The following is a 24,391-nucleotide window of genomic DNA, read 5'->3' as shown; positions in this document are numbered from 1 at the left end:
CATCCTGGTAAATCTTCACTGGGCTCTCTCTATAGCTTCCACACCCAATCAGAACTGAACACAATACTCCAAGTGTGGTATAACCAGAGTTTTATAGAGCTGCAACATTACTTTGCAGCTCTTTGACTCAATCCCCCACTAAAAGAAGACTAACACACTGTACACCTTCTTAACCATCCTATCAACATGTGCGGCAACTTTGTGTGATCGATGGACATGGACCTCAAGATCCCTGTGTTCCTCCACATATGTTATGAAATTTGTTGTTTTGTGACAACAGTTTAGTACAATACATGAAAGTCACAAAAATTACCATAAATAGAGGACAAAGAGAACAAAATAGTGAAGTAGTGTTCATGGACAAATTTTAAGCAATTTTGTGCACTTTGACAACAGTTATGGTACCCATTCACCTTGCCTGTGTGAGGAAACACCCCCTAATTGTTCATTGCCTTTACCACAGGGAATTCCTCTGCACTTTGAGCCTTATTTTAATGTCTCATTTGAAGCAGTTTCCTCTCTCAGCACTGCAGTGAGTGCCAGCTTGGATTGCTTACTCACAAATCGGCGGTGTGGGAAAGGGGTGGTGCTTAAATGCTTGACCTTCTGACTCGGAGGTGAAGTAGTACCCTCTGAGTCACAGCTGTAGACTGACACACAACACGGTGGTAGCCTCCAGCCTGATAGCATGAACATCAATTTCTCTAACTTCCAGTGGTTTCTCGCCCTCCCCCATCTCTCTTTTTCCATTCCCCATTTTGGTTTGCCTCTCACCCCTTACCTGCTCACTTTCCATCACCTCCCTCTGGTGCCCCTCTTCCTTCCCTTTCTCCCATGGTCCCTCCTCTCCCATCAGATTCTTTCTTCTTCAGCCCTTTATCTCCTCCACCTATTAACTCCCAGCTTCTCACTTTGTCCACCTACCCACCTTCCCCCTCACTCAGTTTCACCTATCACCTGCCAGCTTGTACTCCTGCCCCTCCTCCCGCTTTTTTTTTATTCTGGCTTCTGCCCCTTTGCTTTCCAGACCTGACAAAGGGCCTTGGCCCAAAACCTTGGCGACTTATTCTTCTCCATAGATGCTGCCTGACCTGCTGAGGTCATCCATCATTTTGTGTGTGTTACAGTGGTTACAGGAGCAGAGTAATAACTAAAAATCACCTTACAGATCTCGGCAACTGGGAGACCATGGAGATGTGGGTCACAGAAGAACTGGATCATCAGACACTTTCCCCAAGGAAGCATTGTCACAGGAGGATCTCAGGTAATGGAAGTTGGTGGCCTGTCTCTTATGTATGCATTTTGTATATGTATAAGGTTCATGTGATACACTGCAGGAGAAAGTTCTTAATGTTCTGTATTTGAGGGTTAGATGCAAGTATATAAACATAGTAAAGTGTTAAAATAGTTATCTTCATTGATAGACTGTTAGGAAAGCTTCAAGTACCAAAAGCCTGTCTTTACATAAAGTGTAAAAGAGAAGCGAGAGTGGATATTGGAAAATGATGTAGGAGAGGTAGTAATAGGGGATAACAAAACACCAGTGAACTGAACGAGTATTTTGCATCAGCCTTCACTGTGGAAGACGCTAGCAGCATGATGGAAGTTCCAGGTGTCAGGGAGCATGGAGTGTTTGAAGTTACCAATAACTAGAGAGAAGCTTCTTGGGAAACTGAAAGGTCTGAAGGTAGATAAGTCACCTGGACCAGTTGGTGTACACCCCAGAGTTCTGAAAGAGGTGGCTGAAGAGATAGTGGAGGCATCAGTAATGATCTTTCAAGAATCACTAGATTCTAGAATGGTTCCAGAAGACTGGAAAATTGCAAATGTCACTCCACTCTTCAAGAAGGGAGAGAGGCAGAAGAAAGGAAATTATAGGCCAGTTAGTCTGACCTGAGTGGTTGGGAATTTGTTGGAGTCGATTATTAAGGATGAGGTCTGGGTACATGGAGGCACATGATAAAATAGGCCACAGTCAGAATGGTTTCCTCAAGAGAAAATCTTCCCTGACAAATCTGTTGTAATTCTTTGAAGAAATAACAAGCAGGATAGACAAAGGAGAATCGGTTGATGTTGTGTACTTGGATTTTCAGAAGGCCTTTGTCAAGATGCCACACATGAGGTCACTTAACAAGTTACAAGCCCATAGTATTACAGGAAAGATTCTAGCATGGATAAAGCAGTGGCTGATTGGCAGGAGGGAAAGTGGGAATAAATGGAGCCTTTTCTGGCTGGCTCCCGGTGACTAGTGATGTTCCACTGAGGTCTATGTTGAGATCAATTCTTTTTACATTATATGTCAATGATTTGGATGATGCAAGTGATGGCTCTGTTGCAAAGTTTGCAGATGATATGAAGGTAGGTGAAGGGGCAGGTAGTTTGGGGAAGTAGAGAGGCTGCAGAAGGACCTAGACAGATTGGGAGAATGGCCAAAGAAATGGCAGATGGAATACAGTGTTGGGAATTGTATGGCCATGCAATTTGGTTGGAGAAATGAAAGGGTTAACTATTTTCTAAATGGAGAGAAAATACAAAAAACTGAGGAACAAAGGGACTTGTGACTGCTTGGGCAGGATTTCCTAAAGGTTAATTTGCAGATTGAGTCTGTGGTGAGGAAGGGGAATGCAATGTTAGCATTCATTTGATGAGGACTAGAATACAAAAGCAAGGATGTAATGTTGAAACTTTGTAAAGCACTGGTGAGGCCTCACTTGGAGTATTATGAGCAGGTTTGGGCCCCTTATCTTAGAAAGGATGTGCTGAAACTGGAGGGAGTTCAAAGGAGGTTTGTGAAAATGATTCTAGGATTGAATGGCTTGTTATATGGCTAGTGATGGCTCTGGGCCTGTATTCACTGGAATTTGGAAGAATGAGGGGTGACCTTATTGAAACCTATTGAATGGTGAAAGGCTATGTGGAGAGGATGTTTCCTATGGTGGGAGAGTCTAAGACCAGAGGACACAGCCTCAGAATGGAGGGGCGTCCTTTTTGAATGGAGGTGAGGAGGAATTTCTTTAGCCAGAGAGTGGTGAATGTGGAATTCTTTGCCACAGGCAGCTGTGGGGGCCAGGTCTTTATGTATATTTAAGGCAGAGGATGATAGATTCTCGTTTGGTCAGGGAATACGGGGAGAAGGCAGGAGGTTGGGGCTGAGAAGAAAATTGGATCAGCCATGATGAAATGGCAGAGCAGACTCGATGGGCCAAATGGCCTAATTCTGCTCCAATATGGTCTTTATGATCCAATATACTCTCCTGTACAGATCTATAGAAGCTTGTCTGTTGAAGGTTATAATTTGTGTGACACCTTTGTTCTGGGCCTTTCTGTTTTCTGCAGCCTCTCTTTACTGGCGTCCAACCTGCCTGTCCTGGCTGAAACAGAACTTCGAACATTCATTGTAAAACGGCTCAGTAAAGGAGCATTTTTTGCTGGGATGGGCTCTATCGTAGCAGTGGATTTGAGGTAAGAAATACACAAAGAGTTATAATTATAAGGAGATTTCCATAACCACAGCACATTCCCAGAGCACCTTATAAATGACACTCAGCAAATTGTGTTTTTAAAAGTAGTCATTGTTAAAAATTATGAAAATTCAGATATTAATTTGACTTCATCAAACTCTCAACAACAGCAGTGTGATACAGGCCATAATAATCTATCTGGTGATGCAGGCCGAAAAATAACGATCTGGTTCAGATCAGTGTATCTGGAGTATTGCATACAGTTAGGGAAACCCCATAGTAGGAAGGATGTTGAGGCTTTGAAGAAGGTGCAGATATTTGCTAGGATGCTGCCTGGATTAGAGGGCTGGACAAGTTTGGGTTATTTTCTCTGGAGTGACAGAGGCTGAGAGGCGATCTGCTAGAGGTTTACAAGATTATGAGAGGCATAGACAGAGTAGACAGACAGTATCTTATTCCAAGGGTTGAAATGCCTAATACCAGAGGGTACCATTTAAGGTAAAAGGGGGCAGTTTCAAAGGAGAGGATGTGAGGGCCAAGTATTTTGCACAGAAAGTGGTGGATGCCTGGAATGCGCTTCCTAGGGTGCTGGTAGAGGCAGATACATTAGCGACTTTTAAGAGATGTTTAAATAGGTACATGAATGTGAGGAAAATGGAAGATTGTATGGGCAGAAGAAATTAGTTTAGCTGGCCAATTAATTACTTAATTGGTTCGGCACAACGTTGTGGGCTAAAGGGCCTGTTTCTGTTCTGTGTTCTAATGAACCAGAAGACTTGCAAGAAACCCACGGGGTCATGGGGAGAACATACAAACTCCTTACAGTCAGCAACGGGAATTGAATCTAGATCACTTGACACTGTAAAGCGTTATGCTAGCCGCCATGCTTATGGGAAAATGCATGGAATCACAGAACAGATTTCAAGGATCAGAGATTTTCGTCATGTCGAACTCTCCCTAAAATATTTTCAGAACAAGTGTTGCAGTTGTTGGAGAGAGTTTAGTCCTGGTACTTCTCTTGGCGATAGTGAGTGGTCTCTGGTAGGTGTATAATGTTAGTGATGCAGCTCTATAAAATGAGCTTTATTTGTCACGTGCGCATCAAGACATTCAGTTGTTTGCGTCAACGAGCAACACGGTCCAAGGATGGGCTGGGGGCAGCCTGCAAGTGTCACTATGCTTCCACCACCAATAAAGCAACTTACTGACTACCTAGCCTGTACATCTTAGTGTCTGTGCAAAACTAATGTGTGTTTGTTTTTAGCATTGCCGAGCAGTCTGTGGCTTGTTACTACCGTCTCCTTCATCAGGACCAGCCTTCAGGGGTGGAAGATGACAAAGTGGAGTCCAAAGCTGTGGTCACTGATTACATTCTCTGCTTTCTGGGAAGTACTGAGAAGAGTCTTGAACTATATCCTTCAACGGGACAGACTCCTGGCAGGTTTATCCGATGGCCGTTGAAGGTCAAGAGGTCCTTGGTTTGGGATGTGTTAGCTGAACAGAGGCTAACTTGCGCCGAGGGGACGGGGCTTTGTGCTTTGGCACGGTGAGGGAGAAGACGTGTTCGCTCACCTACACAATAAAAGTTGTAAACTCAGCCAGCTCCACTATGACACTTTCCAAAAAGCTATGTCTCAAGAAGACAGCATCCATCATTAAGGGCTCCATCACCCAGGGGTGCCCTCTTCTCATTGCTACCATTAAGGAGACTGAAGACACACACATTCAACGTTTCAGGAATAACTTCTTTCCTACTGCCATCAGATTTCTGAACGGACAATGAACCCATGAACACCACCTCATTAGTTTTTTCTCTCTTTTAGCACTACTTACTTAATTTAATTTTTTATGTATATTATTGTAATGTATAGTTTTTTAAAAATATGTATTGTGCTGCTGCAAAACAACAAATTTCACAACATATGCTGGTGATATTAAATGTGATTCTGAACAAATACTGCTGGGTGTCTCTGTGTATGTGTGTAAGTGTCAGAATCAGAATTGGAATCAAGTTTAATATCGCCGGCATGTATTGTGAAATATGTCATATTGCGGCAACAGTACAATGCAATACATAATAAAAGACTAAATTACAATGAGAAATGTATACAGTGGATTCCAGTTAATTGGGCCATCGGTTAATTTGGGGGCAGCCATTTATTTGGAACAACTTTAAAAGAACAAAACTAAATCGAGAAAATAGCCAGATTCCTTCTGTTTATTTGGGACACTACACCACTTAATTGGGGCAGCAGACTGTAGCCGAGAAGTTTCTAACTAGCATTAGTCAAGTGCATGAACAGTTTTAAACAGAAGTGGCAATTTTAGTCACTGATAGTTGGCTAAAAATAAGCAGTAAGACAATTCAGGACTGTTTTGGCTCACTGCAGTTTCAAGCATTCAGGGCTGGAGATGTCAGGAACGGCCGGGAGTGGAAATGTGACAATTTCTCTACTTCAACAAGTTAGATACCACAAAAAGTTTGGAGGTATCGTCATTTGTCTTGAACGTTACAATGAAAATGAAGATTTGGAGTATATAGTCATCAACCGCATTTTATGAAGGTAGTCCATTGTCTGCAAAAGGTATCTGTGCTGAATTTTGTTCATCTACAATTAAAAGAACTCAATGTGGATGAATTCCTCCACCTTTAAGTATTAGGAACTAATATACAGTTTTATAGTATTGCGGTAGTGTTGATGGTGTTCTAAATTGTTCTGTATTTCATTTAAATACATAATTTGTCACTCAGTCTTTCTTTATACCTTTTTAACTGTTTCCATGAAACTTCAGCTAATTGGGGCAGCCACTTAATTGAGCCAAAATGATGTGTCCCAATTAATTGGAATCCACTATATATATATATATAAAGTTAAGTTAAATATGTAGTACAAAAAAGTGAAAAAATATTGAGATAATATTCATGGGGGGTCACTATCCTTTAAGAAATCTGATGGCGGAGGGGAAGAAGCTGATCCTGAAATGTTGAATGTATGTCTTCACGCTCCTGTACTACCACCTCGATGATAGCAGAATGAAGGGGTGACACTGCAGGAATATGCTGCATAATGTCAGTGAACAGGCAGAGCTAACCACTCAGCCTTTCAGTAGAGGTGAAAGGAAAATGGAGAAAAGGTGGGGTCAATTTCATTTTTATAAAGGAGGAGGTCTGCAGTTGCTGGAAGTTCAAAGTAGTACACACAATATGCTGGAGGAGCTCAGCAAGTCAGGCAGCATCTATGAAAAAGAAAATATGTTGACGTTTCGGGGCAAGGCCCTACTTTAAGAAAGGGGAAGATGCCAGAATAAAAGAGAATGTGGGGGTAGGGAGGAGGATAGCTGGAACCAGGTGGGTAGGAAAGGTGAAGCGCTGGAGAGGAAGGAATCTTAGAGGAGAGGGGAGTGGACCATAGGAGAAAGGGAAGGAGGAGGGGACCCAGGGGAAGGTGATAGGCAGGTGAGAAAAGGGAAGAGGCCAGAGTGGGGAATAGAGGGAGAGGGAAACATTTTTTTCACTGAAAGGAGAAATCAATATTCATGCCATTAAGATGGAGGCTACCCAGACGGAATATAAGGTGTTGCTTCTCCCACCCTGAGGGTGGCCTCATCTTAGCACAAGAGGAGGCTATGGACTGACATGTCAGAAAGGGAATGGGAATGGGAATTAAAATGTTTGGCCACTGGGAACTTCCTCTTTTGGCAGACGGAGCAGAGATGCTCGATGAAGCGACACCCCCCCCCCCCCCCCCCAGTTTACGACCAATGTAGAGGAGGCCGTATCAGGAACACCGGACACAATAGATGGTGCCAGTAGCTGAGCAGGTGCAGTGTTACCTCACCTGGAAGGACTGTTTGGGGCCCTGAAAGGAGGCAAGGGAGGAGGTGTAGCACTTTCGCCACTTGCAGAGATCAGTGCCAGGAGGGAGAGTAGTGAAGAGGACAAATGGAATGGACATTTTTGTAGCACCTTTTACATCTCTTTCAGGGAGTCACAAAACAGCCCACTGGCCATGCTGACCATCAAGCATTCATTTACACTGATCTCATTTTACACTCCCCACATCCCCATCAACTCCCCCACAACCCCAGATTTTACTGTTCACTAAGTGGCAACTTAAAGCAGCCAGTTAACCTACAGTCAGTGGCCACTTTATTAGGTATCTCCTGTTTGAATTACAGGCTGGAAACTTATTCAAGATATTCCAGGGCTTTATGTATCAAGTAACAGATATCAAAGAGAGAATTACTGGCTGGAATCTAATCCAGGGGTTTATAGTCTCAGTGGTCACTTTATTAGGTACCTCCTGCACTTAATGAGGTGGCCACAAAGTATATGTTCATGGTCTTCTGCTCTGCAGCCCATCCACTTCAAGGTTAGAATCTAAAGGCACAGAATGCATCTCTCAGGCCACCATGTCCACACTGACCGTAAATTGTATCTCTACAAATCCTGCCTACCATCACTTGGGGCATAACTTTCCATGGTGTTCTGATCCAAGTGTATCCTACATTCCAACCACTTTCACATTGAAATAATCCCTCCTTTAATCAACTCTAAACCCCTTATCCTAAACCTATGTGAATGGTGGGCAAGTTCACGGTCCCCTCTACTGCCATGATGAGGCCAAACTTAGAATGGAGGAGCAATGTCTCATATTCTGTCTGAGTAGCCTCCAGCCTGAAGTCATGAACATCGATTTCTCCAAATTTAGGTGATTTCTCCCTCCTCCCCACTTCTCTCATTTTCCATTTCTTTTTCTGCTTTCCTTCTCACCCCTTCTCATTGTCCGTGTCTTTCCTCTGTTTTCTTCTCCTACACTTTCTTCCATTGTCCACTGTCCTCTCCTGCTGGATTCCTTGTTCTTCAGCCTCCTGAGCTTACAGGGTGGTTTTGGGAGACCGTACTCTGCCCCTGGATTTGAGCCTCATCTGCAAAGGGACTGGGAGGGAGGGGCAAAATGGAATCCAGATTCTGTACCAGTGGAAACTGCAGTTTGTGTTACCTTATTGTGATGTAAGCATTTATTTACTTAACAAGACTATACGTTCAGAATCGAGTTGGATAAATATGCACAAGGGTTGCAGACTTACTTGTATGCTGAGGTAAGGGATTTTTCAGTTTACATTGAGAACCCAAGCGGTCCTTGTTGGTAATTATTTGCCATACCTGCTCTGTTATCTCCTTCAGAATCCATCCACCAATGTTAAATATTGACATGCCCTTGTCTCTATTATTAGGTGCTGGAATGTTCAACCTTTCAACCCTGAAGCACTCCTGACCTTGTCCTGGCTGTCCTACAGTTAATCTCGTGTTAAGCCCTCTCAGTCATAGAAACAATCTGGTCTCATTGGCTGTATCCTATCTCTAAGTAATTTTAAGCTCCTCCATCAAAATGCTGTTGCTGTCCTGTTGTTCTAAAAGGAATGTTCCCATTTCTTCAGCTTTTGCTGATTTCTACTCCTTTGTATAGGGCAACTATCCTGGTAAATCTGTAGTGAGATCTTTTGCAACTTGGCCCATCCAAAGTATGGACAGTGGTCTCACCAGGTTTTTAAGGACCATTGTTGCATCCACTCAGTTTTAACATCTCATACAGTTGCAACCCTAAACCTGCCACCCACTGTTGCTCCCAAAAGATCTGGGAAACGTTTTTAAAGATAAGATTTAAACATTAGCTTTATTTATCACATGTACATCGGAACACTAAAACATACGTGAAATCGTTTCTTTCATCAATGACCATCGCATTCCGAGGATGTTCTGGGGAAGCCCATAAGTGTCACCATGGTTCCGGCACTGGCATAGCATGTCTGTAACTCGCTAACCCTAACATGCAACTCTTTGGAATGTGGGAGGAAACCCACGTGGTCACGGGGAGAATGTACAGACTCCTTACAGACAGCGGTGGAATTGAACCCCAAGCACCAGCTCTGTAAAAAGCGTTACACTAACCACTATGCTACTGTTCCACCCATGCTGTTCCTCTTTATCACTTTGAAATTGACCTTCAAAGAGTGCGTGAAATTTCACCGCTGCTTTTTTTGAAGGGCGAGGAAAATTAATATGAGCTGCTATTTGTGCAATTGAAGTGTTTTGGTGTTGTTTTGTTGTCATTTTTCCACCCTTTTACAATCTCTTCATAGCCTCATTCCTCCTTCCAGATTTTCCCTCTTCACCATCCCAAATTCCATTGCTTTACCTTTGGCAAATATCCATTCAGCACCTGAAGTGGTGGAATTCTCTCCCTGAGCCTCTCCGTCTCCCCATTGCCCTTTACCCTTATTTTAAAATATTTCTTAAAACCTATTAGATCCTATATAGATGAAGAATTTTTAAAAGATTAGCTTTGCTTGTCACATGTACATCAAAGCATACAGTGAAATGTGTCATTTGCATCACAAACCAGCCCAGTACGAGGATTGTGCTGAGGACAGCCCAGTGTGGCATGTCGGCAACTCACTAACCCTAACCAGTACGTCTTTGGACTGTAGGAGGAAGTTGGAGCACCTGGAGGAAACCTTACACCATCATGGGGAGAACGTACAAACTCCTTACAGACAGCAGAGAGAACTGAGCCCTGATTGCTAGTGCTATTAAGTATTACGCTAGCCCCTATGGTACCATGCCCTGATCCTAGTTGGTGTCATCTACGTTCAGAGTGTATAATGAAGCCCCATTCTTTAGAGTTTACTGAACATCATCATCATTATGTGCTCTATCATATGACCATTCCATGACCATTATTGTTCGTGGCAAATTTTTCTGCAGGAGTGGTTTGCCATTGCCTTCTTCTGGGCAGTGTCTTTACAAGACGGGTGACCTCAGCCATTATCAATACTCTTCGGAGATTGTCAGTGGTACATAACCGGGAGTTGTGATATGTACCAGCTGCTCATACGGCCATCCACCGTCTGCTCCCTTGACTTCACATGACCCTGATCGGGAGTGGGGGGGGGGGGTTAAACAGGTGCTACACCTTGCCCAAGGGTGACCTGCAGGCTAGCAGAGGGAACAAACACCTTGCACCTTCTTTGGTAGAGACATATATCTGCACCCAGTCACCCTAAGGTTTACTACTAACCAGATTAAACCTGCCTGGAGTCACTCCTCACCCTTCTGTTCCTCAGGCTGATGCAGTGGAGCTGAACATCCAACCGTACCTGAGCAGCTGGTACAGCAATGCTGTGCTCTACATCCAGAGGGTGGTGCAGCTCTTCAAGGACCAGCTTTCAATTCTGCTCTGGGCTGTGAGTAGTCATAGTCATAGTCATACTTTATTGATCCCAGGGGGAAATTGGTTTTCATTACAGTTGCACCATAAATAATAGTAATAGAACCATAAATAGTTAAATAGTAATATGTAAATTATGCCAGTAAATTATGAAATAAGTCCAGGACCAGCCTATTGGCTCAGGGTGTCTGACCCTCCAAGGGAGGAGTTGTAAAGTTTGATGGCCACAGGCAGGAATGACTTCCTATGACGCTCAGTGCTGCATCTTGGAGGAATGAGTCTCTGGCTGAATGTACTCCTGTGCCCAACCAGTACATTATGTAGTGGATGGGAGACATTGACCAAGATGGCATGCAACCTAGACAGCATCCTCTGTTCAGACACCACCGTCAGAGAGTCCAGTTCCATCCCCACAATATCACTGGCCTTCCGAATGAGTTTGTTGATTCTGTTAGTGTCTGCTACCCTCAGCCTGCTGCCCCAGCACACAACAGCAGACATGATAGCACTGGCCACCACAGACTTGTAGAACATCCTCAGCATCGTCTGGTAGATGTTAAAGGACCTAGAGTACTGATCTAGAAAATTGGGGAGGTGGTGTTATCGATGTGCATAAGGTCATAAGACTTAGGAGCAGAATCAGGCCATTTGGCCCATTGATTCTGCTCTGTCATTCCATCACAGCTGATTTATGATCTCTTTCAACCCCATTCTCCTGCCTTCTCCCTGTAACCTTAAACACCCCTACTAATCAAGAAGCTATTACCCTCTGCTTTAAGTATACTCAATGATTTGGCCTCCACAACCCTCTGTGGCGATGAATTCCACAGATATATCACCCTCTGGCTAAAGAAATTCCTCCTCATTTCTGTTTTAAAGGGAAGTCCTTGTATTCTGAAGTTGTGCCTTCTAGTCCTAGTCTCCTCCACTATAGGAAACATCTTCACGTCAACTCTATCTAGGCCTTTTAATATTCGATATGTTTCAATGATATTTCCCCCCCCCCAAATGTTCCTCATACATTAACCCTTTCATGCCCATTCTTGTGAACCTCTTCTGGACCTTTTCCAATGCCATTCCAAAACTAGTCTCAATACTCCAAGTGCAGTCTGACCAGTACTCCAAGTGGGGTCTGACCAGGATCCTATATAGCTGCAACATTACCTCTTGGTTCCTAAATTCAATCCCACGATTAATGAAGGCCAATACACCGTATGCCTTCTTAACCACAGAGTCAACTTGTGGATTGTCTGGATTGTGATGGGAATCCTGCCCTCATCCCTTGGGCACCTTCACTGCTGTTCCAACTAACTCAACCCCGATCATAAGTGCACAAGAATATAATAAATTAGAGCAGGAAAAGTGTGTGGAACCTGCCAGGGCTGCTCCACTATCCAGTAACGTTGGGGCTGATCTAATCTTGGCCTTGTTCCTACTTTGCTTGTTCCCCATAACCTTTGATTCTCCCATCAACCAAAAATCTGCCCCAACCTTTAATAGAGTCATCGTCTCAACCTTCTTCCAGCTCTCTTTCAGAGGTAAATTGGTTTATTATTGTCACATGTACTGAGGTGCATTGAAAATCTTTGTTTTACATGCCATCCTTGGAGATTATTGTATTACATCAGTATGTTGACATAGTACAAGATAAAACAGTAAGAGAATGCAGAATAAAGTTTTACAGTTACAGAGGAAGTGCCCTGCTGGTAGACAATAAGAATACAAGGTTATATTAAGACCATAAAACATAGGAACAGAATGAGGCCATTTGGCCCATTGAGACTGCTCTGCCATTCCATAATTGCTGATTTATTATCTCTCTCAACCCCATTCTCCTACCTTCTCCCTGTAATCTTTGATACCCAGAATGATCAAGAACCTATTAACCTCCACTTTAAATACACCCAATGACTTGGCCTCCACAGCAATCTGTGGCAGTGAATTCCAGAGATTCACCTCCCTCTGGCTAAGAAACCTCCTCATCTCCGTTCTATTCTGAGTCTGTAACTAGACTCCCCCACTATAGCAAACATCCTCTGCACATCAACTCTACCCAGGCCTTTTAATATTTCATAGGTTTCAATAAAATCCCCCCACCCCCTCATTCTTCCGAACTCCACCAAGTACAGGCCCAGAGCTGTCAAACACTCCTCGTACGTTAACCCTTTCATTTCCAGAATCATTCTCATGAACCTCCTCTTGACCATCTTCAATGACGGCCCGAAACTGCTCACAATACTCCAAGCGCGGTCCGACCAACGCCTTATAAAGCCTCACCTTTCATGTACGTCGTAGCTCTTATGATGATGTAGATTGTGTGGTGAAGAGTCCATCATATTGTACACTAGGTCTGTTCATAACAGTGGGATAGAAGTTGTCCTTGAGACTGGTGGTTTGTGCTTTTAGGCTTTTGTTCCTCTTCTGCCCACTGGGGAACCTGTACACCCACAGGAGTGCTGCTACAAGAAAGTAGCATCCATCATCAAGGACCTGGTGGATCTCTGTTTATTTTCTGATCCTTGGGGTTCTTCCAGGAATCAGGAATGATGAGCAGTTTCAATTCTAAGATTTCAGTTTATTTCAGAGTACAAATAAACATACAAATACTACGCAAACTAAATAAAGAGCTGAGAAACAGTGCTGAGAAGTGAATGGATGCAAAGACAAAAGGAATAAAAATAGCGTCTCTGAAGAATCCATCACTTTTATAGCTGAGATAAGAAACTCTTTAGATAGGAATAAACTAGTGTAGGCTACATAATTAAAACAATTACATCACATGGGTAATATGCTAATACTTAGCCAGTGAAAAATGAGAAACCGTTAGTTTAGCTGCTATACTGCTTTCTGCCAGTGAATGGGGATGAACCACCACATACTGTGAAAAATACTTGAGTTTGTTAAAAAGTACAAATCTTATAAAAGTACTATTCAAACAAAAAACATCCAGGTCGTGCTCTGTTCACATCATCAGAAAGTCCAGAAGCCTTAGGTTCCATACCACCGGGCTCCTGAATCACTGCGGATAACTTCACTCACTACTGCCCTAACCCACAGACTCACTTTACAACTTATATTCTCAGTATTATTTTAATAATTTGTTTGCACAGTTTGTCTTCTTTTGCACATTGCTTATTTGTCAGTTTTTGTTTATACATGCTTTTTTTTGTATGTTCTATTGTATGTCTTTATTTTCCTGTAAATGCCTGCAAGAAAATGAATCTGAAGTTAGTCTATACTTTGAAATGGAAAACCCATAGATTTGACCTGGTCTCTGCAACCGCCTGTCACCTCACCGAGTGACCACAACGTACGGCTCCACTGAACACCAACCTGAAACATGATTGAGGCTGATTTTCTTCCCTTCCAATGCCTCACAGAAGGGCATAATGGCAGGAATCATGTCCTCCATGGCTGGAACAGGCCCATCGTCTTGACACAGTTAGGAATCAAACCTTCCTCCTCTTAGTGATTTTAATTTGCACCGTTTAGAATAGCAGTGAAGACGCCCATGTCACTTTGCTCTCTAATATCCAGTTGTTATTTGTTTAGGCTTTGAGTAATACTCCAGTTGAAGTGAAAAGTACTGACAATGATGTAAAACTGGCTGCTGAAAGGTAAGACCTTTTCAGAGTTGTAATTTGAGTTTTGTACCTGTTAACTAGCTCTGTTATGCCTGGTATTCAATGTGTTCCTTTAACAGGATGTCAGATGAATTTTAACTTCTGCTACAGCTGTATTCTTGTGCTCTTGTCTCTGCGCTAACACCTCCCCACCCCCACAACCAGCTCTGCGATGCTAGGGTAGGTGAATTGCTCATTGTAAATTGTCCTAAAATGAGGTTAGGGTTAAATCAAGGTTGTCGGTGTTTGCTGGGTGGTGCGTTTGAAGCGCCACGAGAGCGTATTCTAATATGTACCTCTAAATAAATAAACTTGTTGCTCAAGTAGAAAAAATTTCCAGTTTCTTGTCACCAACCTGAAGGAAAGATATTGAAAAAGAGTGTAGAGAAAATTTACAAAGATGTTGCCAGGACTTGAGGACCTGCCTGAGTTACAGGGAAAGGTTGAATAGGTTAGGACTTTTTTCTCTGGAGTGTAGGAGACTGAGGGGAGATTTGATAGAGATATGCATTATTATGAACGGTATAGATAGGGTAAATACAAGTAGGCTTTTTCCACTGAATTTGGGTGAGACTGCAACTAGAGGTCATGGGTTAAGGATGAAAGGTGAAATGTTTAAGGGATCCAATCACAAACAAGAGAATATCTGCAGATGCTGGAAATCCAAGCAACACACACAAAATGCTGGAGGAACTCAGCAAGCCAGGCAGCATCTATGGAAAAGAGTAAACAGTCGACGTTTCGGGCAGAGACCCTTCATCAGGACTGGGTAACCTGAAGTGGGAACTTCTTCACTCGGAGACTGGTGCAAGTGTGGAGCGAGCTGCTGGCAGAAGTGGTGCTTAGGGGTTTGATTGCAACATTTAAGAGAAGATTGGGTAAGTACATGGATGGGAGAGTATGGAGGGCAATGGTCCCAGTGTGGGTTGATGGGACTAGGCAGAATAACAGTTCGGCACGGACTAGCTGGGCCAAAGGGCCTGTTTCTGTGCTGTAATGCTCTGAATATTTCACAGGAATGGAATTGGACAAAACTGAGCCAAAGACGTTGGTGGAGGATTAGTCCGAGAGGACATTAGGAAGGAGAGGCTGGCCTTGGAATCGGAAGGCTGAGGGGAAATTTGAGGTGTATTACCTTCAGTGGCTTGAACAAATCCATCCTTTTCAGCCAGATTCCGTTAACAGGGATTAGAGATAATTATTTGAAGCATTAGAGGAAATTTCAGGAAAGCATAATACCAGCGATCCGGAGTGTGCTGCATTTAAAAGGACTTGGAAATGTATGGAGTATCTCGCAGGGCCACAGACCAAGAGTTGAAAAGTGAAGTAAGACTATAGACCATAATTTGTTCTTATTACCCCCATCTGGCCCATGGAAACTGCTCTGCCATTCAATAATGACACCCAGTGACAAGGCTTCCACTGTGTTAACAAGTTCCACAGATTCAATACTCTCTGGCTGAAGAAATTCTTCCTCATCTCGGTTCTAAAGGGTCATCCCTACTTATGGAGACATCCTCTCTGTTCAGGCCTTTCAGTGTCTGGCGGGTTTTAGTCATAAGGGTGAAAGGTGAAATATTTAAGGGGAACCTGAGGGTGAACTTCACTCAGAGGGTGGTGCAAGTGTGGATTGAGCTGCCAGCAGAAGTGGTGGATGTGGGAAGCGGTGAACCCTTATCTTTCTGAACTCCATTGAGTACAGACCCAGAAATATAAAACGCTCCTCGAACGTTTTAGCCTTTCATTCCTGGGATCATTTTTGTGAACCTCCTCTGGACCCTCTCCAATGCCAGCACATCCTTCCTTGGGGCAGCATGGTAGCATAGTGGTTAGCACAATGCTTTACAGTACCAACGACCTGGGCTCAATTCCCGTAAGTTCCTGTATGGAGTTTGTACGTTCTCCCTGGTGTGCGTTTCCTCCCACAGTCCAAAGACTGGTAGGTTAATTAGGCATTGTAAATTGTCCTGTGATTAGGCTAGCGTTAAATAGGGGTCTACTGGGCAGTGTGGTTTAGTCATAGTCATACTTTATTGATCCCGGGGGAAATTGGTTTTTGTTACAGTTGCACCATAAATAATAAATAGTAATAGAACCATAAATAGTTAAATAGTAATATGTAAATTATGCCAGTAAATTATGAAATAAGTCCAGGACCAGCCTATTGGTTCAGGGTGTCTGACCCTCCAAAGTTTGATGGCCACAGGCAGGAATGACTTCCTATGACACTCTGTGTTGCATCTCGGTGGAATGAGTCTCTGGCTGAATGTACTCCTGTGCCCACCCAGTACATTATGTAGTGGATGGGAGACATTGTCCAAGATGGCATGCAACTTGGACAGCATCTTCTTTTCAGACACCACCGTGAGAGAGTCCAGTTCCATCCCCACAATATCACTGGCCTTATGAATGAGTTTGTTGATTCTGTTGGTGTCTGCTGGTGTTGGTGTTTGGTGTTTGTTGTTGGTGTCTGTTGGCATTTGAAAGGCTAGAAAGTCCTATTCCGCACTGTATGTCAACAAGCACATAAATAAATAAATATGGGCCCAAAACTGCTCACAATACTCCAAGCGTAGTCTGACCAATGTCTAATAAAGCCTCAGTTTTTATATTATAGCCCTATCAAAATAAACGCCAACAAAACATTTGCCTTCCTTACTGCTGAATAACCTGCAAGTAACCTTTAGGGAATCCTGCACAAAGACTCCCAAGTCCCTTTGTACCTCAAATTTCTTTATTCTTTCCCCATTTAGAAAACAGATTACACCTTTATTCTGTTTACCAAAATGCATTAGCCCACACTTTCCTACACTGTATCCCACTTGCCACTTCCTTGCCCATTCTCCCAACCTGTCCAGGTGAGATCATAAGACATGGGGGCAGAATTGGGCTGTTCGGCCCATGGAGTCTGCTTCACAATTCGATCATGACTGACTTATTATCCCTTTCAACCGCGTTCTCCAGCCCTCTCCCTGTAACCTTTAATGCCCTTACTAATCAAGAACCTATCAACTTACGCTTTAAATATACCCAATGATTTGGCCTCCACAGCTGTCTGCAGCAACAAATTCCACAGATTCAACACTCTCTGGCTAAAGAAATACCTCCTCATCTCTGTTCTAAAGGGACATAGAAACAGAAAATACGTGCAGGAGTAGGCCATTCGGCCCTTCGAGTCTGCACCGCCATTCAGTATGATCATGGCTGATCATCCAACTCAGAACCCTGTACCTGCCTTCTCTCCATACCCCCTGATCCCTTTAGCCACAAGGACGTCCTTCTATTGAGGCTGTGGCCCTTGATCTTAAGACTCTCCCACTGTTGGAAGCATCCTCTCAACATCCACTCTACCTTTCAATAGGTTTCAATGAGATTCTCTCTCATTCTTTTAAACTCCAGTGAGTACAGACCCAGAGCCGTCAAACGCGCCTCATACATTAACCCTTTTATGTGGCTGCTGGTGCAGAGGAAGGTACGAGGAGTGAGTAACCTTACTCCATCAGGTTGGACCACTTATCCGACCATTGGTAAGAACAAGGATTGAAAGGAATTGTGGAAAACTGAGCGTGTGTGAGCAGTTACGTTATTAGTAACAGCGAATGTTGTTTTCTTGTCAGGTTTCTGTGTGCTGCCAGCCTTCAGGGCCTGTTGCAAGAGGACACCTTGGCTTCCCTGTGTAAGGCAGCGGCTGAGGAGCAGCAGAAAGCCGTGGTTGTAGACTGCAGTGGACTGACTCCTTCTTTCGAAAATGCAGGTAGGAGCCCGTCAAGGCCACTCGTCACTCTGGGCAAACCCCCTCTGCGTGGGAATCTGGTGCTCGCCTTCCGCCATTGTGCAGTGATTGCTGGTCAGTTGCCGGCAGTGTAATAAAACAGCGAGTGCTGCTGAGAGGTTGGCACAGTGGCATAACGGTTACGGCCATCACCTTGCAGTGCTAGTGATCACTGACGGGGGTACAACTCCTGCAGTTGTCTGAAAGGAGTTTGTATGTTCTCCTCGTGACGCATAGGTTTCCTCCCTGTGTCCTGGTTTCCTCCCACATTCCAAAGGTGTACAGGATAGGGTTTGTGAGTGCTGGGCATATAATGTTGGTGTCAGAAGTGTGGTGACGCCTCTGGGCTGCCCCCAGCACAATCCTCACTGATTTGATTTGACACAAATGACACATTTCACTGTATGTTTTGATGTATATGTAACAAGTAAAACTCATTCTTTCTCTCATACATCACAGTACAAGCCCTTTGGCCCATAATGTTGTGCTGACATTTTAACCCTCTCTAAGATCAATCTAACCCTCCCCTCCTACTTGGCCCTCCATTTTCTTTTCATCCATTGCCTGCCTAAGACTTTCCTAAACACCCCGAATGTAATCTGCCTCTACCACCAGGGAGTCCCACGCATCCACACTCTCTGTGTAAAGAATTTACCTTTGACACCTCTCCCCATACTTTCCTTTAATCACCTTAAAGATATGCCCTCCTGTATTCGCCATTTCTGTCCTGACAAAAAGTCTCTGGTTGCCCACTCTATCTCTGCCTCTTTTCAACTTGTACACCTCTATAAACTATTCGGCCCATTAAGTCTGCTCCGCCATTCAATCATGGGCTGATCCAATGCTTCCAGTCATCCCTACTCCCCTGCTTTCTCCCCATACCCTTTGATGCCCTGGCTAATCAAGAACCTATCTATCTCTGCCTTAAATGCACCCAGTGACTTGGCTTCCACAGCTGCTTGTGGCAACAAATTCCACAGATTTACCACCCTCTGACTAAATTTCAAAGTGAACTCAGTCATATTGTGATCACTGTTCCCTAACCTTAAGCTCTCTTATCACCTCTGGATCATTGCACAACACCCAATCCAGCACAGCCGATCCCCTAGTGGGCTCAACAACAAGCTGTCCCAAAAAGCCATCCCTTAGACATTCTACAAACTCACTCTCTCGAGGTCCAGTACTGGCCTGGTTTTCCCAATCCACTTTCATGTCAAGATCCCCAACGATTAATCATGACATTGCCCTTCTGACATGCCTTTTCTATCTCCTGCTGTAATTTGTAATCTACATCCCGGCTGCTGTTTGGAGGCCTGTTTACAACTGCCATTAGGGTCCTTTTACCCTTGCTGTTTCTGCACCAATCCTATGTCACCCCTTTCTAATTTAATATTATTTCTTATACACAGGGCCACACCACCCCCTCTGACTACTAACCTATCTTTCCGATACACTGTATATCCTTGGAGATTCAACTCCCAATGGCAGCCATCCTTTAGCCACGTTTCAGAGATGGCCACAACGTCATACTTGCCCATCTGTAGCTGAATTTCAAGATCGTCCATTTTATTTCTTACGCTGTGTGCATTCAATTACAACACTCTCAGTCCAGTATTCGTTGCTTTCTGTTTTAACTGCACCATGCCTCTATTGCCCTGTAACTCATCCCACTGGCTGTGATTATGATAAAGTTTAAGGGAATGGGGGATTCTCAGATCCCTGTAAACAATGGATTCAGTACTGACTATGTCTGTGACTTCAGTGTGTTTGAATAATGTCTCACAGCTGCTTTCTTTGGAGCAAGATGAGGGTTAAAGTTCGCCCAGATCCACATAAGATATCTCTGGGCTTTTCACACCTATTGATTCTGACAAAAAGCAGTACCTGATGGAAATTAGACAGAATATTCCTTTCTTAATTAAAGCACAAATTTGACGGATGTTCTTATCTTTGTCCTTAAGTTGTGGCTCCAGCAAACCAGGTAGGACATTCCTTTCTTTAATTAAGGTGGCTGGAGTCTCTATCATATTGATTGTTCATTTGTATCAATAATCCATTGACTTAACCGGAATGGTTATCAAACTGATTGTTCTTTTGTATTGGTGGCCTTATAACTTCTGACAATTCTGACATCAGGCAGTGAACTTGTAGAACCACTGGGGAGATGAGAAAGAGTCTCTCCCTGATGTCGGGTCCAAGTTCACTCGCCGGCTGAGCTCAAAGAAATAAACGGGTGAAAAGATAAGTAACGATCTTTTTGTGCTGTCGTTATTTGATCCAGTTTACAATTATGCCTCATCTCCTGCCCGTCCTTTCTATCATCTCTGTTGCACGCTATCTTTGATTTACTTCTGTTTTCCCCTTCCTCAGCCCTATCACTCCAGTTACCAACCCCTTGCCAAATTAATTTAAACCCTCCCTAACAGCTCTATTAAACCTGCCTGCTAGGAATTTGGACCCCTTTGGGTTCAGGTGTAACCCGTCCTTTTTGTACAGATCGTACCTCCCCCAGAAGATGCCCCAGTGATCCAGGAACCTGAAGCCCTGCTCCCTACACCAGTCTCTCAGCCAGGCATTAATATGTTGTTGGCTATCCACTCTATCTGTGCCTGTTATCATCTTGTACTCTTCTAACAAGTCACCGCTCAACATTTCCTCATAAGACATTTGACTTTACTCAGTCGGCAGTTGGGGTCAAAGAACCAGCCGCTTTGTAAAATGTTTTTGCTGTTATTCAGCGAGTGTTCCCTCTTCTCATCAACTTATTTGTTCCTCATGCAGCGAGCAACAAATTCTGTGAAGACTGGATTCCTTCTTTTTTAAATGGCCTTGAGAGTGGAAACCCTTTCCACCTGCGGCAGATCCTGGAGAATTTTAAATTAAAGGTAAGTTACTTTTCCTTTCGGGTGTTCCTACAATGCAGGGTTTGGTTCTGGTTATGGGTTCATGGGGTCAGAGATCACTGCGGCACAGAAATGCACCTTTGGCCCATCTAGTCCATGCCAAACGATGACTGTGCCTACTCCCATTGACCTGCATCTGGATCATCGCCCTCCATACCCTTCCCATCCACGTACGTGTCCAAACTTCTCTTAAATGTTGCCATCGAGCCTGAATTCTTGGGGAGTTTGCACATTATAAACACAAGAGATTCTGCAGATGCAGATGATGTTGCTGCGGTTACCCGAGTTCATTTACCACCGCTGCCTGTAAGGAGTTTCTGTGTTCTCCCCGTGACCATGTAGGTTTCCACTGGGTGCTCCAGTTTTCTCCCACAGTCCAAAGATGGCTGATAGGTTAATTGGTCATTATAAATTGTTCTGTGATTAGGCTAGGATTAAATTGGGGGATTGCTGAGTGACATGGCTCAAAAGGTTGGAAATGTCTATACTGCAATGTATCTCAATAAATAATTTTTTCAAATGCTGGAAATCCAGAGCAAAGCACGTACACACACACACCCTCACACACACGTAGACACTCAGACACATACACACACACACGTACACACTCAAACACATGCAGACATACACACACACATACGCACACACACATACTCACACACACATATACTCACACACACTCATACACATACTCACACACACACACTCACGTACACTCGCACACTTACACATACACACTCAAACACACGCATACATACTTTCACACTCACACACACTCACCACTCACATATGCATGCGTGCACACACACACAATGCTGGAGGAACCCAGCAGGTCAGGAAGCATCTATGGATTGGAAGAAACCGTCAATGTTTCAAGCTGAGACCCTGCATAAGGATGCTTCCTTTCCTGAATGTGCTGGTTTTTATGTCCATTGAGCTCATGACTTAGTTTTATTTGGGTTCTTTTTGTGTTTTTTTGGGGATGATTTTGGGGGCAGAGAGGGGAGTTGGGGTCAAGTTACGGTTTTAGGGACAGGGATTTGGGGGAATTTGAGGATAGGCCAGAGTCCTGAATCTTCAGAATGTGTGGTAATGCTTGCGGCTGTCCTCAGCATGTCTATAGGTGTGGCAGTTGTTAGTGCAAACAACACATTACTGTGTTTTGATGTATGTATGATAAAGAAACGTGAATCTTGAATCTTGCTTTCTGGAGCACCATCTAGTCTATGTCCAATCCTACCTTCAGAATAGCTGGGTAAAATTATTGTTACAAGTACCAAGGTACAGTGAAAAAATTTGTCTTGCATGCAGTCCATACAGATCAATTCATTACCCAGTGCATTGAGGTGGTTGGGATTCGTCTGTCTCGAAGGACAATGGGTGATGGTTATCATTATCACAAGCCTGGGCAGAAGGTATGGACATCCTGAGATGCCCAGTCATCAAAATCCCCCCTCTCGGCCTCACCAATGTAGTCCAAAGGAAAGCTAATGAGGCAGGAGCTGCCAAAAGGATGTTCAACGACATCAGCTGTCTTAGGGGCTCTGCTCCGGATTTGCTGACTGGGTTCACTCCCGTAGCCTTCGTCTCTCCCGAGGCTGCCCACAAGGCAGTGGGGCCATTTACCTGCTGCTGGGGATCTGGTTCACGAGCACCAAGGCATTGCCACACACGGGTGGGACTGCGTGCTACATGTGCAGGGGCCAGACCTCCTCCGCACTGAGGTAGTGCAAGGTAAAACAATAACAACACTGAATAAAGTGTTACAGTTTAAGGCACAAGGCCATAATGAAGTAGATTGAGGTCAAGACTCTATCCTATCATACCAGAGGGATGTTCAGTATTGTCATATCAATGGGGTAGAAGCTGCCTTGTGCCTGCTGGTACGTGCTTCCAGCTTTTGTATTTTCTGCCTGATGGGAGTTGGGAGAAGAGAGAACGTCTGGAGTGAGTGAGCTTTTTGATTATGATGCCTGTCAACCCTCAGATAGAGTAGATGTGGAGAGGATGTTTCCCATAGTCAGAGGGTCGAGGACCAAAGTACAAGGTTCATTATTGTTAGGGTACATACATGTCACCACATACAACCCCCGAGATTCTTTTTCTGTGGGCATCCTTAGCAAATCTATAGAACAGTAACTGTAAACAGGATCAATGGACAGCAAACTCTGCAAATGCAGATATAAATAAATAGCAATAAATAATGAGAGCATGAAATAACAAGACAAAGAGTCCTTAAAGTGAGGCCATCGGTTGTGGGAACGGCAGAAGTAGAACGAGTGTAGTTGTCCCTTTTTGTTCAAGAGACTGATGGTTGAGGGGTAGTAACTGTTCTTGAACCTGGTGGTGCGAGGCCTGAGGCTCCTGTACCTTCTACCTGACGGCAGCAGTGAAAAAAGAGCATGGCCTGGCTGGTGGAGTTCTCTGATCATGGACGCTGCTTTTCTACAACAACGTTTCATGTAGATGTGCTCAATGGTTGGGAAAGTTTTACCCATGATGTACTGGGCTGAATCCACTACCTTTTGTAGGATTTTCCACTCAAGGCACTGGAGTTTTGCCAAGAGTTTTGAGGACGTGCTGAATCTCCGCAGACTCTTGAGGAAGTAGAGGCACTGTTGTACTTTCTCCGCAATAATATTTATATGATGGGCCCAGGAGAGGTCCTCTGAGACAGTGACACCCAGGAATTTAAAGTTCCAGACCCTCTCCACCTCTGATCCTACGATGATTATTGGCTCATGGACCTCTGGTTTCCCTCTCCTGAAGTCTACAATCAGTTCCTTGGTTTTAGTGACATTGAGTGAGAGGTTGTTGTTATTACACCACTCAGCCAAGTTTTCAATCGCCCTCCTGTTTGCTGATTCGTCACCCCCTTTGATACAGCCCACCAAAATGGTGTCATCTGCAAAGTTGTATAAGGTGTTGGAGTTGTACTTAGCAACCCAGTCATAGGTGTAAAGTAGTAGAGCAGGTGGATGAGTACACATCCCTGTGGTGTTCATAGAAACATAGAAAATAGGTGCAGGAGTAGGCCATTCGGCCCTTTGAGCCTGCACTGCCATTCAGTACGATCATTGCTGATCATCCAACTCAGAACCCTGTACCTGCCTTCCCTCCAGACCCACTGATCCCTTTAGCCATAAGGGCCATATCTAACTCCCTCTTAAATATAGCCAATGAACTGGCCTCAACTGTTTCCTGTGGCAGAGAATTCCACAGATTCACCACTCTGTGTGTGAAGAAGTTTTTCCTAATCTCGGTCCTAAAAGGCTTCCCCTTTATCCTCAAACTGTGACCCCTCGTTCTGGATTTCCCCAACATCGGGAACAATCTTCCTGCATCTAGCCTGTCCAATCCCTTTAGGATTTTATACGTTTCAATAAGATCCCCCCTCAAT

At 44.0% G+C, this 24,391-nt stretch overlaps 1 protein-coding gene across 2 annotated transcripts in view; it reads left to right on the top strand.

Annotated features, from left to right (window-relative positions):
* Nucleotides 1-24,391, top strand: part of c24h17orf75 (chromosome 24 C17orf75 homolog) — a 32,971-nt gene that overhangs the window by 2,318 nt on the left and 6,262 nt on the right. For both annotated transcript variants that reach the window (XM_072242683.1, XM_072242682.1), the window contains exons 2-9: nucleotides 1,169-1,264; nucleotides 3,337-3,462; nucleotides 4,726-4,872; nucleotides 8,507-8,564; nucleotides 10,590-10,709; nucleotides 14,246-14,310; nucleotides 17,934-18,070; nucleotides 20,870-20,973. In XM_072242683.1, coding sequence (XP_072098784.1) covers nucleotides 1,169-1,264; nucleotides 3,337-3,462; nucleotides 4,726-4,872; nucleotides 8,507-8,564; nucleotides 10,590-10,709; nucleotides 14,246-14,310; nucleotides 17,934-18,070; nucleotides 20,870-20,973 — 853 coding nt within the window. The remainder of the gene's footprint in view (nucleotides 1-1,168; nucleotides 1,265-3,336; nucleotides 3,463-4,725; nucleotides 4,873-8,506; nucleotides 8,565-10,589; nucleotides 10,710-14,245; nucleotides 14,311-17,933; nucleotides 18,071-20,869; nucleotides 20,974-24,391) is intronic.

The sequence above is a fragment of the Mobula birostris genome, chromosome 24, assembly GCF_030028105.1.
Source record: "Mobula birostris isolate sMobBir1 chromosome 24, sMobBir1.hap1, whole genome shotgun sequence".
NCBI lineage: Eukaryota > Metazoa > Chordata > Chondrichthyes > Myliobatiformes > Myliobatidae > Mobula > Mobula birostris.
This window is presented reverse-complemented; position numbering and strand designations above follow the sequence as displayed.